We start from the raw sequence: 16,459 nt of genomic DNA, 5'->3' as shown, positions 1-16,459 counted from the left end.
GTCTTAATCTCATCACCTTGGAGCTGAAGGTCTTTTGTGTTATAGATAAGATGTCTTTTGTCTTTCTGGGGCTATTAACAAAGGTGGGGGCCACTTTCCAAGAGCGTGTTTCTCCTTTTCTCATCCAGGAAGGTATAATATTCTGCCGCCTTCTAGGAGAGGGGTGGGTGCTAACTTTCTACGCAACCATTTAAAATAATCTTCTCTTTTAAACATGGATGACTTAAAATTATATGCTAAATCAAAAGTCATGTGGGAATCATTAGTAAACATTGTTCACATACTTAGTGGTGATATTGCAATGCCAATTGGACTTGATAAATGTGTGATAATTGAAGAAGGTGAAGGGCACTAACTATCAAGAAGACATTCAACTCATAAATTCATAAGTAGAACAACCATCCAAAATCTAGCACCTGAGTAAGTTTATAGGTATTTGAGAATCTAGTATGACTCAATTGCTTATTGTATTATTATTAAGCATTGTACTTTATGATTCTTGACTCTTGATGAATGCATCTTTCTTTTATGTACACTGTGAGCATATGCACCAAGACAAATTTCTTGTGTGTCCAATCACACTTGGCCAGTAAAGAATTCTATTCTATTTTGTAGATCCAGGTAAAAAGAAAAACATTGCAAGTATTTAAGGAAAATCCTAGTCTAAAAATGATGGGAAAATAGGGCCATCAACTCATGGCAAACAGTGAGAAAGAGAAAAATAATAGAACCTTAGTGGTTATATAAACTCTTTTTTAAAATGATCCTGTAATCCCTTAATTCGGGTCAAGATGAAAAAACAAAACAACAAAAAATATCTCAGAAGGAAGAGTTATTTGCAGAAATGGAATCTAAACATGACTATAAAAAGCAATGGCTTGAAAGGGGATTAAAAATTGAAAAACCATAAGAAAAAATGTATAACAGCAGGACATGGCAGTAGCCTGAGAATGGTACACTAAAAGATAAAATATAAGGAATGTTTTTTTTATTGACCAAGAACAACATTATCAAAGGAAAACTAAAAGAGATAATAACAGATAATCAGAGTTGGAAGAGACCTTGTAGGTCATCTAGTCCAACCCCTCACCCAAGCGGGAGATCCTACATCATTTCTGACAAATGGCAGTCCAATCTCTTCTTGAAAGTCTCAAGTGATGGCACTCCCACAACTTCTGAGGGAAGCTGTTCCATTGGTTGATTTTTCTCACTGTCAGAAATTTTCTCCTTATTTCCAGGTTAAATCTCTCCTTGTTCAGTTTCCATCCATTATTCCTTGTCTGGCCTACAGGTGCTTTAGGAAATAGCTTGACAATAATATATTGTTCTAAGGTTGAAATAGTTGTCCATATAAGTGGAAGCAAGAAAATTATTCACACATAATGCAAAAAAAAAAAAAAAAGCAGGATTGAGTTGGGAAATTATTAGACTGGTATTTACATAAATGATATGAATTCACAATCAACAAGAATTACTGGAATTATGATATCACAAAGTCATTGAACATTTTATGGGCGTTTAAAATTCAGATTGAATACACCACATATAAATACAATTGAGTGAGTCCAGAAGTATTTTACCAGAAGAGTACTACATTCCTCTGTTCGCAACAGAATACCCTACAGCACCAGACTTGAGATTCTAGGCTTAGACAACCTTGAACTATGCCGACTAAGATTGGACTTAAGCATAGTACCTAAAATCATATGTTACAATGCCTTACCAGTTAATGGATATTTCAGCTTTAACAACAACACAAGAACACACAACAGATATAAACTAAATGTAAACCAGTCCAAACTCAATTGCAGGAAGTATGATTTCAGCAACAGAGTGGTCAATGTCTGGAACTCACTACCTGATTCAGTTGTAACCTACTCAAACCCCCACTCCTTTACCCTCAAACTAACCTCTATCAACCTCACTCCATTCCTAAGAGGTCTGTAAGGGGCGTGCATAAGCGCACAATTGTGCCTCCCGTCCCTGTCCTATTGTCCCCAATTATTAGTTCCTATTTCTTGTATTTAAACTTATGTCTATTATCAAGCTTTTGACAAATAAATAAGTAAAATAAAAATAAACATTATTCTCACTGAAAAAAATACCATACCAATAAAGGAGAATATTTGTAGCTCAGTGTTGAAATGAGGGTTCTTTGGTGCTCTCTGAGCTTGGTTGTTTTCTTGCAGACATTATATTACACAAACTAGATAACATCATCAGTGCTAGAAAAGAATGTTTGGTTTACTGATACAACTATTTCAAGAGGCACTGGTGTTGAAAACAAAGAATTTAAAAAGATTACAAAATACTGAGATTTGGAACTAAAAGATTGCAAAACTTTGGAAGAAGAAAATATATGTAGTTCAGGGTTGAATTGTGGAGTCCTTGGTGCTCTTTGAGCTTGGTTGCTTGCTTGCAGGCATTTTGTTACCAGACTGATTAGCATCTTCAATGCACCTTCGGCATCCTGAAGGTTTTACCTGGCCTGGTAATGAAGCGACTGTAAGCAGAAACCAAGCTGAGGGCACTAAGGAATCCAGTTTGGACGTAGTTGATGTTAGTGTCAATTGCCGTTCGGGGCACTGGGTACAATACCACAAGGACTTAGAAATTGGATTGTTTAAATTTGGCACAACTCATGATTGATTACCCAGCTATAAACAGCAGGACAGTTGGGCACCACATATATAATTAGACATTAACTTCCTGATTCCCAAGCCCTTCGGCTGAGTTTGAATCATGAAGGGGTCATCAGCTGTGATGCATGATAGTGGAACTGGAATTAAATACAACCTTGAGATGTCAACTTTTTGTGAGCTTGATGATACAAGAGAACATGAATTATGTTGTATTATTTATTTAGCTATTGCCTATCAATAGATAAGAGATTGCATTTCAGCAAAATGTGCCAAACAGTTGTGTTTCTCTTCTCTGGTTTGCTGAGAAATTAAAACTTTACTCTCCTCCTCCAGCTCCTTCTCTTAAATCAATTTTGGCAATTGTTTGTAAGCGAATCTAGCCCCATCCCATCAACCTTTTGTCAATCATTGACAGAGAGACATCATGAACAAGAGATAGTGAGCAAGCAGGAACACAACAGAAAATTACAAGAGAGTCTTTTGAATATTAACTGGATATGCAAATGAGCCAGGCCATACGCTGCAAGAAAAAAAGAAATGTCTCTAGGATCTGTAATAAAACACGAGCTGAATTTTTAAGTCAGTATTAATAATAATAAAAATTGATTCATGACATTTTTTTCTTAGATGGAAGCTTTCCCAAAGAATAGGAGCCCTGCATGTCTGATAAGAATTTAGAAAATCTTTAGGCTGGGATCCTAATTGTACCTATGAATGAGGTATGTAGGATCTTTGTAAAGTGAGATTGCACCCTCACGAAATTGATAGCCTCTGGATCTATTGATCTGTGACTCACCTTACTCTCTTGCCATTTTCCATTATAGAGCCGGAGTGGCACAGTGGCTAGAATGTGGTACTGCAGGCTACTTTTACTGCCTGCCAGCTGCCTGCAATTTGGCAGTTCAAATCTCACCAGGCTCAAGGTTGACTCAGCCTTCCATCCTTCCAAGATCGGTAAAATGAGGACCCAGATTGTTGGGGGAAATATGCTGATTCTGTAAACCACTTAGAGAGGGCTGTAAAAGCACTGTGAAGTGGTATATAAGTCTAAGTGCTGTTACTCTAGAAGGAACTGGTCCCCAGTGAGGATTTCTATGCTTTTTTTCCTTACTCAGAAGAGCCTGAAAGTGGTTGATGCCTTGGAGCTATATAGAGATGGCGATAATAAGCAGTTGGATATCTAGATGGTCGGTAGTCAGGAAAGAGACAAAGAAGTAGAAATCCATCTGCTCTAGAGGAAAAAAATTTACAAGAAAACCTCAATGTGGAGTTTCTTGTGCCAAGATAAAAATTCCATGATTTTAAAGGCAGTATTTGCAGATAGGACTAGAGATGGTATTCAGTAGGTTCTGACCAGTTCTGGAGAACCAGTAGCGGAAATTTTGAGTAGTTCGGAGAACCGGCAATACCACTTCTGACTGCACCTGCCCCCATCTATTCTCTGCCTCCCGAGTCCCAGCTGATCAGCTGGGTCTTCTTTTGTTGCCCTGCACAGGAGAACAGAGCTGGAAAGTAGGTTCATGGAGTTTTGAGTTTTGGGAGAGGCCCAATAGTTTCTTTTTTTAAAAAAAAAAACACAAGTTTTATTGGTTTTTAAAGACAAACAAACATAAAAACATCCAACTTTCTTTCATAAGTATACAAGCAGTGTGTCGGTTGGTTTACAAATTTTTTGTGCAACCATTTCATAGTCTCAATTACAGTTACATTGCATAACAACTCATATTACCAATCAAAAATTGAATACCCTAGTATCACTATTAAACAATAACTTGACTATAATTTTATTCATTCATACTTTGCTAGATAACTATAATTTACTTAGTTTATTTTATAACAATTCATATAATCCTCCCAAATCTATCCTAAAAATATTTTATAAATATGATAACAAAAAAAGAAATACATCTTTATATATTATTTTCTAAAATTCTAGATATTCTATTATTGTATTTTATTATCTAGCCATTGATAGAAAAGGTCCCAAATTTTATAAAATGGTTTATCCTCTTGTTCTCTAATTTCAAATGTCAATCTACTCATTTCAGCACATTCCAATATTTTCTTGATAATTTCCTCCTGTAATGGTATTTTCTCATTTTTCTAATTTTTAGCAAATACAATCCTAGCTGCTGTTAATACATTTACAATCAAATATTTTAAATCTTTACTGTATGTATCAGGTAAAATTCCCAATAAAATAATCTCTGGTTTCAAGTCTATATGTTTCTTTATCATTTTTTCCAACCACGTGTGGATTTTAGTCCAGTATTTTCTAGCATCCTCACAAGTCCACCACATATGGTAATATGAGCCAGGTATCTGATGACATTTCCAGAACTTTTCAGATTTATTCTTGAACATTCTTGCTATTCTTGTCGGGGGGAAAATGCCACCTGTAAAATATCTTTATACAAATTTTCTTTATATGCTGTTGACATTGTCATTTTATAATTTTGAGTCCACAATTTTTGCCATTTCTCTAGATCAATCCCATATCCAAAATTCTTCCCCCAAACAATCATAGTTTCTTTAACTTGTTCTTTCTCTAGTTTAGTTTCCAATAAATAACCATACAATTTTTAATCACCTTTTCATCAGTACCTGTCAAAATCTTATGTAAGTCAGTCAATTTGTCATAAAATCCTGTTTTGAGATCTTCATCATACCTTGAATGTATTTGCGCATATGAAAACCAATTCATCTTTATACCTTGTTCCTCTAGATTTTGCATCGATTTGTTCACCCTTTTCATCCAATATTTCCCCATATCTAACTGTTTGTTCCTTATCTATTATAGGATAGGAAAATGCTTCAATAGTCGATAACCAGACTAGAATTTTCAAATCACATTGTCTTTTAATCTTCTCCCAATTTAACCACAGAGACTACCGTATATGAAGTCTTCTAAAATAGCCCTGTGTTTTAGTTCCCTTATACCATAAAAAAGCATGCCACCCCAACAACAAATCATGTCAACAGTCTAGTATTTCTTAATGTTATCCATTCCTTAGCCCACATTGTTTGTAGCTTGGTAGTACAACTCCCAATTTGGCAAACCAAATCCTCCTCTAATTCTAGCATCTTGCAAGAGTTTTAACTTTATTCTCACTTTCTTACCTTGCCATATATATTTCAACACAATTTTATTTAAATCTTCAAAATAGTCTTTTCCAAGCCTAATTGGTATTGTTTGAAACAGGTCTAAAATTCTGGGTAATATATTCATCTTGATTGTTGAAATTCTCCCTATTAATGACAATTGTAGATTTTCCCATTTCGTCAAATCTATTGCTATCTGTTGCTTGATTTTAATGTAATTGTTCTCTCTTAATGTGCTACATCTTGCTGTCAAATGTATCCCAAATACTTAACCTTGTTCGTGACTTGAATTTTCAATAAGTCTGCCAGTTCTTTTTGTCTTAGCAGCATATTTTTTGTCAAGATCTTTGTTTTATCTTTGTTTATTTTAAAACCAGCCACCTTACCATATGCCTCTATCTTTTCCAATAATTTTGGTGCTGTTTCTAAAGGGTCTTCCAAAATAAAAACCAAATCATCCACAAAAGCTTGCAATTTAAATTCTTCCTTTTTAATTTTCATTCCTTTTATACTTTTATCGTCTGTAATATTTCTATTCAACACTTCCAAAATTAATACAAATAGCAAAGGTGATAGTGGGCATCCTTGTCTTGTATCTTTTCTTATATTGATGGAATCTGTCAATTGTCCCTCTATCATTACCTTTGCCGTTTGCTTATGGTATATGGCTTCTAATGCTTGAATAAATTTTCTGGCGAAGCCCATCTGTTCCAATAATAATAGCATGAATCTCCAATTCACATTATCAAATGCCTTTTGTGCATTTAAAAATATCAAAGCCATTTGCTTTTCGGAGTGTGCCTCATAATATTCCAAAGTATTCAAAATTACTCAGAGGCCCAATAGTTTCTGTACTTGGGGTATAGGCAGAAAGATTCAAAGTATGTCCCTTTTTATTTTCCCTGGAATTGAGCTGAAGAGATATATTCTGGGTAAGAGAAGAACTGTTCAACTGGACAGACCAGGATGTCATTTCCCGAGGAACTCTTGCAAAAAGGGATAGGCTGGAAGGGATTTATGTTATCGCCGCTTCAATTTTACAGTACTGTACATATAAAAAGAAATAATGGTAATACAGGTTAATATATCTTATTTTGCAGGAACAGCCCAGGATTTTGGAGCAATTTTAAACACAAAAGAACTGTATTCCACCTGGAACTGAAGGCAGCTGGAAAGAAAAGAAAATATACTCCCTTTTGGAGGATTTATGCCCTATTTGCAAAAAAAAAAAAAAAAAAAACAGAAGAAAGAAAAATTGACAAAAACATATCTCAGCACCAAGTATAACCATTTCCCCCAGTCTAAAATGTTGTGTGTATTTTAGCTGTTCTTTTCATTCCCTGCAGTATAATAAGAATTATAGTCAGAAGCATTTAAAATGAAAGTTTAGATTATTTCAGTCTTTTGGCAGACTGTGGCAAAGTTCAACAGATCCTATAGCATGGAGCTATTGCTAAGGAATTGTTCTAAAAGTTATATGCTTTATCAAAAACCTTGTCATTCTTGGTACACAACCCAATGTGATCTGACGAAATTACCTTATCAATACTACAGGTTTCAAGAGAACACCAAGATAGTTTCATGCAGTCCTTTCAAACAGAAATTCCCAAATGAGCTTTTCCTCTGCAAGAGATAAAGCCAGACAGAAACAAAATGAAAATTGCTGCATTCTGAGAACAGAAAGTAATTTTTTCTCTTTCCCAGCACACATGACAATCTTCAAGATCTGAAATTCCTGAGATGAAAAAAATCTTGGTGTTTTTTTAAAAAAAATGCTTTACAAACAAGAGATATTTGATTCTTCTTTTAGAAAAGAAACTTCCCTTCTAAAACAATTTGGTTGTAACTTGTGGAAATTGCAACAAAATATTGCAGTTTGTGGAATGCTCTTCAGAGTGTCAACTAGCAAGATACTTGGAGAATGGGTTCATTGATAATGACTATGTTTGCACAATCCAATCAACCAACTGTATTTAACCAAGTGCTGTTGTTGTTAACCTAATAGGATCACAGAACTGTCCTCAAAAGATCAAATTTATTATGGCCTGTCCAGTTGTTAAGGTCTACAGAAGAGGGCCTTTTGAATTTGACCCTATTGTCAAAGACTAATTGTTCTAGCATACAAGAGAATACCATCTCCTGTGCTGTTTTCAGTAAGCATACCCTTTGGAGACACATTTGGCAAATCTCACTAATCTTTCCTTAGATGATTTGAGTATTTAACTTTAATCATATTTTATTCATATATTAACTTCTGTTGACTGTGTTCAGTATACATCAGAGCAGAAGGTAATCCTTAAATCCTTCTAACAGAAGAAGTCGTATAATCCCTGCAAAATTGACCAAGAGTAATGTCCTAAACTTGCTGTCAGCCAGATTTAACAGCTGATACACATTTTGGCATTTAAACCTGCTCAAGCTAATACTTTGTTTTTCCAAAATGAATCTATGATCCTTCAAATTATACACCTATCACAAACTAATTCAAAAGACAACTGTCAAAACAGGAAGCATCATTAATTTTAAAATATGAGGATCTACCAAAACAGATATATAAAACGTGTTACAGATTTGTCTGATAGCATTTTTTAAATCAGAAACAGTATTTTTTTTTTTTTGCAAACAGCAGATTTTAAAACAAATATTTCTTCTGATTATTCAAATGGCATTTCTTCAAAGGACAGTCTATCCAGATATGGTTTCCCACTGTTCCCAGAATTAGATGCAATGGTCTTTGGCAACAGCCAAAGTATAAAAAAACGATGGAGTAACTCTTTAGATTCTAAACTATTGTCACAATACACAGAGCAAGCAGGCAGTAGAATTGAAATGTTAATCATTTCTATCTCCCACCTCATGCAGGTAAAGTTATCAATAATGGAAAATGTTCTAAGCTGTCCTATGAACTCCTGAATCTATTAGTGAATTTTTCTTCCACTTTAAACCTACAGTTGATAAAAGAAACTATAAGCATGGCCAAGAGTCCAGGAATGCAGCTTTGGCTTTTATATTAAAGCCAGATGTATTAAGCTGTGGTAGAGAACACAATGGTGCTCTCAAATCTATTTTGTAAAAAACTTCACAATTGAAAAATAAAGCACATTCACACACAAAAAAAATGATGAGTGATGATCCTCTTCTGCCAGTTATATTCAGTACAGAAACTTTTTTGCCATTTCGGCGTAACAAGGACAAACATAATATAACTCTATTGCATAGGAAAGGGTTATAATAAACTGTTTATATTTTATTGTTCAAATGTTATGCACCAAAATACATTTATTTCACATATAGGACTAGGGCTGGATCAGCTGTTAGCCCTGAAAGCGCTCCAGGTGATTCTGGACCAACCATTCTTTCGCAACCTAACCTATCTCCCATGAGGATTATTATGGGGGGAAATAAAAGTCCAAAGGCAAGGAAGATATCCGTTGCTTTAACCATTTATATTTGTTTCAAGAAAACTCTTTCTTCCAGTCAAAGAAGATTTCCTGACAATTGTTAATATTCAGAAAATGAAAGACATCTGCTCACAAAGAAGGAACTTAGAAAACTAGATACAGTTTATTTTCAGATTCTGAAAAATGCTAAGTACTGCATCAGCAGTTTAAATAATCAATATTTATAAGACAGGTACAAAATTGATACTGTGCTGACTCTACCTAGTTTTTCATACCAGCTATTTCAAGAAACATTTCACCTTGACAGTGAAGTTTGTTTGCACTTGTCATTTCATAGCCACAGTTGTTTTCAATGGTCAATGAAGATAAATAAAAATATCCAGTGCCCATGAAGATTTTTTTTCAACAAAATCTAAGACATTTACATAATATTAATTTCTTCCCTACTTTCAAAATGCATTCAAAGGAACAGAGGACTAAAATCATACCTTCCTCCCTCCCTTTCTTCTATTTCCATTGTAATCCATATGACCATTTAGCTCTTATAGACTGACGGAGGAACATGACGGTTGTTTAGTTTTTTCCTTAGCTCATTTAATTTTCAATTTTATTTTAATTTTTCATACTGGAAATAGTTTAATCATATTCTGTTATATAACATACCATACGCTACAAATTAATATTGTATGAAGGCTGAAGGCCCATACTTGAGCATATATGAACAACTTCAAAAGATGGAAGAGACTCAAAATGTCTGTTGCATCTCCCAGTTGTCTTCATTCTGAAGCAATCTGAGCCCCTCATTCAGGTGTCTGCACAGACAGATATAAGATGGGTGGTAACTGAAAAAAGCCCCTTCTCAGTTTCTGATGTTCTTTCACCAGAGAAGCTCACCTGAATGTTGCTATTTGTACCAGAACAGGGGTCTCCAACCTTGGCAACTTTAAGCCTGATGGATTCAACTCCCAGAATTCTCCAGCTGGGGAATTAGCCATTAGCTGGGAAATTCAAGGAGTTGAAGTCTGCTAGTCTTAAAGTTGCCAAGGTTGGAGACTCCTGTACTAGAAGAAGATATTTTTATTTTAAAATTTTAATTGTGCTGTCTACTTTGCTGCCAGTTTCAATTTGTGGAAAGAGGAAGTGGAATATACACAATGGAATATACAGCTCCTTCTTTTTTCTATTGGGAAGAATATTTCTAGCATTTTGGGAATAAAACATCTGCCCATGAAATGAAACATACCACAAAACCAGAAATGCATCTATGCCCATGCAACTTCTTTAAAACAACATAGTACTTATGTAGTATTTCTGATAAAAAACCTTTGGAAATGCTTCCGACATGTGAATGAATGCTTTATTGGCCAAGTGTGGTGAGACACATAAAGAATTTGTCTTGGTGTATATGCCCATGTTGGCTATAACATGGCATACAACTATGAATATGAAATTCCTACGAGATTCAATAGGATTTTGTACAATTATACAATCTTACAATTAATTTGTGCCAAAATTGATCAGTTAATAGTGACTAATATCACTAGTGATTTACTCTCTGGTAAATGTATTTTCAGTACTTCAGTGTGAAAAATGTAATTTAAAATTTTAACTTTTATTCTCAGCTACTGCAAATCCAGCATGTAATTATTATTTTGGGAAAACATGAATGCAGCAGCAGTAACGATGCATTATTAAATGAAAACAAAAGGAGCAATTTCCTTAAAGGAAATCTTCTCTTTAACTGTATTTTATCTATCACTCCACATGTCTCTTTTAAATATCTTCTTGTTTTATCCTCTCAAAATAAGGCTGACTGTAATTTTTAAAAATGAATTTTTATCCTTAACATAGATCATTATCCTTAACATAGATAATCAAAGGATGAGTATTTCAATTTCTTTAAAAATTAGAAATAAGTAGTAAAATATTTTTAATATCATGAAACACACCCTTAAGCATTATTTTATGGGTTCTTGCTCATATCTATACATTGTCGGGCATCAGCAACGGCTTCAGGCACTCGGACAGTCATATTGTTCATATATTTCTTCAAGCAAATTTGACAGCCCAAACGTGATCTATAAAAGGGAAAAAGCATATTGTATGAATGACAATATTATAACATACTACTACTGTAATATTACAATGTTCGAAGTTTCAATGGCACTGAAAAATGTGACCAATGATTGTTTTTCACACTTATGTTGCAGCATCCCATGGTCATGTGATCAAAATTAAGATGCTTGGCAACGGACTCATAGATAGTTCAGTTTGCTTTGCAAATTCACTTCTTTGCATATTTTCTACCTGGGGAGAAAAGGTGAACTTTAAATTCTCTATATCCAATCTGTATAGCATATATTGTAATTACTGAAAACTCTTTATTCCTTTAACTTTTTGATTTAAGAACCAAGAATTCATAATAGAGAAATATTTCCTACATACATGTACATATACACATACATACATACATGTTCATATACACATACATACATGTACATATACACATATATACACACATGTACATAAGAATATGGCAAAAAAGTTTACAAAGCTTATGAAAATTTCATGGAAGACTAATTTAAATAAATGAATTTCTTTGTTCTGTAAAAATCTAACATTGTTTTAGATATTAATACTGAGAAGACACTAAGCAAAGTGTAGAAAGTAAAGAAAATAGGGATATACCAACATTTAACAAGAAACATTCCTTCTTTTTAAAGACCAAAATTCAGCATCTAGGTATGGACAATGTAAGTCAACTCTGCAAATAGGTTTGGATTAAACTCATAAACCACCATTTACTAAATGCTGAAGCAAAAATGTTCAATCCTCTCTTGACTTGATAACTGATAATATTTTGCAGACAAAAAGTAGATCGTAACATCAGCAAGGCTACTGGGCACATTTGAAAATTTGAATTTTGAAAGTGGGAGTAAATATTCTACTAAAATGTCCATTAATGACAGGCACAGTAAATATGCTCAATCACAAAGTGTTAATGAAGTTAATTCACACCACATTCTACATCACTCCCCTCTCTGCTCCCTATTATCCCAGAGCATCTTAGTTTTCTAAACAGGAAACACATTTAAACAGAACTCTGGACTGCAGCTGTACACCATTCTCTAAGAATGTTTATTAGCCTATATGCAGTGGAGAAATAGTTTAATAAATAAAACCATATTTGTTTTTTATATTTTTAATTGTATACCACCCAGAATCACTTTGTGACTGAGATAGATGGTCTCTAAATCTGATATAGAAATAAATAAATATCTCCTTTTCAAATTTAAATATTAAAGAACAGGTGGGAAAGGGAGCATGATATCTGTCAAGAGTAATTTCTATGGGCAGATAGACACTGCTTGTCCTTTATCTAAACAGCACTTGGTCAGTTGAATAAAAACAGTGAAGATATTCTCAACGATTTTATATTGATTCCACATTACCTTTCTGTCAAGCCATAGGCAAGGTCCAGCATGTCCATTTCTTCATCTGTAATTGCATCTAATTTTTCAAATATGTGGTCTTCAAAGATTAAGTGACATGTAGAGCAGGCAAGTGTTCCTTCACATGCACCTAAAGTTAAATTGGGTATGCATTTAATTCATTACCTTTGAACATCGTTTTGTGTTCTTCATTCAACATCAACAACATAACCCCATAAATTAATGTGAGACAAACACCTTCATAGAGAAACCTGGCAGTATATAAAGTGGAGAGAGAGAATTGAAGGGTTGATGCTACCTCTTCCTGACAATTGACATTTCACAGGTATTATGGCAAACAATGTATGAAATAAGCTTAAAGTGCTATGAAAGTTGCAACACAAATTAATATATTAACAGGAAGCAACAGTATTGTTTATAATTTCACCAAAGTCATTACAGAGGAATTGCATTGAACTAAATCTTTCACAAATCATAACCACTTTGGGGACAATTTTAATTCAATACATCTGAGGACATAAGGCTGAAGAAGGCAGATACAATATTTGTACAATATAGTTTAAAAATATACCGTAATATCATAGGCATCATCAATTAGTAATGACAGATCAAGATAATGTAGACAGAAGATATACCTATGTCTATAATACAGATAAACTACAGCTATAAAGCCAAAATAAAAAAGATAAAACATGAACAATAGCGTTGTAACAGTAATAGCATTTCTTAATTGAACAAGAATTATGCTAAGCAAGAGAAGGATTTCATCAAGCAGGCAAATATTTAAAGCGTTAAATGACAACATGTTATCTGTATGCCTGCTATGCCCCCTAGTGACATAAAAAAAAGCTGGAACAGACCATGTTTTCTTTTTTAGGCATTACCAATATAATTGATCATTTTTTTTAGAGGACTGGGAATTTTAAATATGGACAATACTAAACTTTTTGATTTTACTTTTTGTATCCGGAATATTAAAAAGTATGAAGTCTGTTTAAAGATGCCATATCATTCCACTGTGTTAAGACATGCAAATTAGTCTTCGAAGCTAATATTTTGTTTTCTAAGTTGACTACCCCTTAAATCTTTCTTGACATTTTTACATCTGTTAATCACAATTTATCTACCTTTTAAAATGTTTGCTGTTGTACTGCCTATACATTGTAAACTTCCATAATTCACTGAAAAAGGTTATATTAAAACATTTTTGAATAAACACATTTCAAAAAGTGATTGACTTAGTGCAATGCATTAGAGAATTCTTTGGCTTCAAAGAAACCAAAACCAGAAGAATCATATGTCTGAGGCCAAAGAAGGCGGCAAGGTAAATGGTATAACAAAGAGAAAAATATAAAGAGAAAAATCACTAATTATATGTGATTCAGAAGAATTCACATATTTTATTTAAGCCATAACCCAGTTTGTTTGCTTTTGGCTTAGGGTTACCTATGGAATCCCTATGATTACACCTGTAAATGTTTGTTGATGTCTTACTATTATTTTAAAATTTGCTCCCATGTCCTGTCCAAAAATTATGATAAGAATATGGTTTAACACAATGTATAAATCCAGCTCAATGATCATTCATTTAATGACCATTCAAAATTATGACGATGCTGAACAAAGAGACTAAGAATCGATGCATGAAGTTACTGCTGCTGAAGTACTCCTGCAGTCATGTGACTTGCAACGTGAACTTTTGGCAGTCCACTTGCAATTATGACAGACAGGTTGCCAAGCACCCATGATCATCATTTGAAATCTTTCCTGTCAGGTTTCCCAGAAAGTCAGTGGAAAAATGTCTGGTTTAGGGATGGAACTTTTTCAACCATCTATTTGGAGCAAAAGGGCTGCCTGCCAGATTGATTTTATCTCATGTGGGGCACTAAGCATTTGGGTTGCTCTCAAAGATGCTGAATGAAAAAGTCCTTCGTAAGAGCCAAGTGGGATTTTGGCTCAGGGTGCATACAGTATGGGTATTTGGAGCCAGCCTGTCAGACTGATTTCGCCTCACATGAGCAAAATCCATGTGGCCAAATGCAACGGTTCTGCGCACAGAGGAAGGCTGCCCGCCCCCCACCCCCCACCCCTTGACGGGGGGCTCTTTCACTCCATCCACTTCACCACCACAAAGGGGAGAGATGCTATTGTGGTTGTTGAGCAAGGTGGTCATCTTGCTTAAAGACTGCAACGACTTAAAACCAATGTTGCAGGCTCAGTTGTGGTTGTAAATCAAGGAGCACCTGTAGAAGAATAAACTACAATTCAGTAATAGTAACTGATGCCAGAACAAACATATAGCTGTGGAAGAGTTACACAAACCAACAATAATATTCTTTTTCCTAATTTTAGTAAAAAAATATAAACTTATACTAGTGCTTTTGCTCAGAAGTGGTTAACTTTGAATCAAAAGTCAGTTTCAATTCTTTTGTTAAAAAATTCAACTTAAATTTCTTCTAGGAAAGGAAATACATTTACTTACCAAATCCATCTATGTCTAGATTGTTATCTATCACAACATCTAGAAGTGAATCTCCAACCTTTCCTTTGGCTGTTAATTTATCACCATCACGATTTATAAAGTGTACTGTAACTTTTTCTTCTGAGCTGAAAAAAAAAATCAGTACTTTATTGTCCTCTTTTAATCCAATTTTTTACAACACTGTTTTTCAGTACAAGTAAATATTGGTTTACGGAGACTAAATATATTTATTTATAAAACTTATATGACTTCTTGTCTTATACATGATAATCCTAAGTGATTCTCAATTATATTCAATAGAAACACAATAAAATCTTTCAACAAATACTACTGTATAATGGAACTGTCCTCAGACTCAGATACCAATAACAATAAACCAAACCCAAAACCCAACTCAATTCCAATTTCATATAAGAGGAATTAGGTGGGAGGAGAAAGAGAAAGAAGGGGAAATAAAGAGAACAGCCTAAAATGAGGGAAAGGTTCTCTGAAACAACCTTGTCTTCAACTACTTTCAAAACATCATTTTGATAAAAAATAGTTGAAGACAAAATTGTTTCAGATAACCTTCCCGATTTTATGGTGCTATCTTTATTTCTTTTTGTCTCTGCCTTCACTCTAATTTTTTTGGTCTGGTACTGTTTGCTGTTGTTGTTCTTGCTGCCGTTTGTTAAATTCTTGTGTGGTTTTATATACTATTATGAAGTGTTTGAATTCTTCTATTAAATTCTATGTAAGCTGCTTAGGGTCTTTTTGATTACAGTATCAAGGGCCATTTTAATGTGCTGGGTTTTAATCTTAAAGCCCTGTAAAGATCTGGTGCCTGTGTACTTGTAGGATCATCTTCCCCAATCAGAATTAGCCTGCCTTGTACTTTCATTCATAAGAGAGGATCACTGCGGAACAGTGATTAAAGACAAAATTGTACTTATTCCTTATTATTCTTATGCAGTATGTGTGTGTGTTTGTGTGTGTAGAGCACTTAGCAATAGCTCATGAATGGATTAGGGCATCCATCGGAACCCCAACACTTGCACCGCTTCAAAGTGCTTTAGAGCACTAAATGGTTTACAGAGTCAGCATATTGTCCCCAACAATCTGAATCCTCATTTTACCAACCTCAGAAGGATGGAAGGCTGACTTAACCTTGAGCTGCTCAGGATCGAACTTCTGGCAGTGGTCAGAGTCAGCCTGAAATACTGCATTCTAACCATTGCACACCACAGCTACTACAGAATCTATGTCTATATAGATTCCTTGCTTGTGTAACTAAGATGGCAATCATAATAGTCAAGAGGTCACTTCATAATTCATCTCTTCACAATAACAAATATAGTTTATGTTAGGTACAGATTGATATGACCATCTAGAGTGGCACAG

The 16,459-nt window shown here is 34.4% G+C and overlaps 1 protein-coding gene across 5 annotated transcripts in view; it reads right to left on the bottom strand.

Moving 5' to 3' along the window:
* FDX1 (ferredoxin 1) overlaps positions 1-16,459 on the bottom strand; it is a 31,803-nt gene that overhangs the window by 12,406 nt on the left and 2,938 nt on the right. For 2 of the 5 annotated variants that reach the window (XR_015744270.1, XR_015744269.1), the window contains exons 2-5: positions 15,080-15,204; positions 12,598-12,727; positions 11,095-11,223; positions 7,283-7,367 (exon numbers count right to left, since the gene is read on the bottom strand). Coding sequence is in view for 3 of the 5 variants with exons in the window: in XM_087937128.1 (XP_087793254.1) it covers positions 11,109-11,223; positions 12,598-12,727; positions 15,080-15,204 (370 nt within the window). In the remaining 2 variants the exon portion in view is untranslated. Of the gene's footprint in view, positions 1-966; positions 7,368-8,960; positions 11,224-12,597; positions 12,728-15,079; positions 15,205-16,459 lie in introns of those variants that run through there. The other 3 variants (XM_087937127.1, XM_087937128.1, XM_026708911.2) reach the window with 3 other exon arrangements.

Source organism: Pseudonaja textilis, chromosome 7 (assembly GCF_049901715.1).
Source record: "Pseudonaja textilis isolate UNSWEBS1 chromosome 7, rPseTex1.2, whole genome shotgun sequence".
NCBI lineage: Eukaryota > Metazoa > Chordata > Lepidosauria > Squamata > Elapidae > Pseudonaja > Pseudonaja textilis.
The sequence above is the reverse complement of the archived record's forward strand: the minus strand, read 5'-3'. Positions and strand labels throughout refer to the sequence as shown.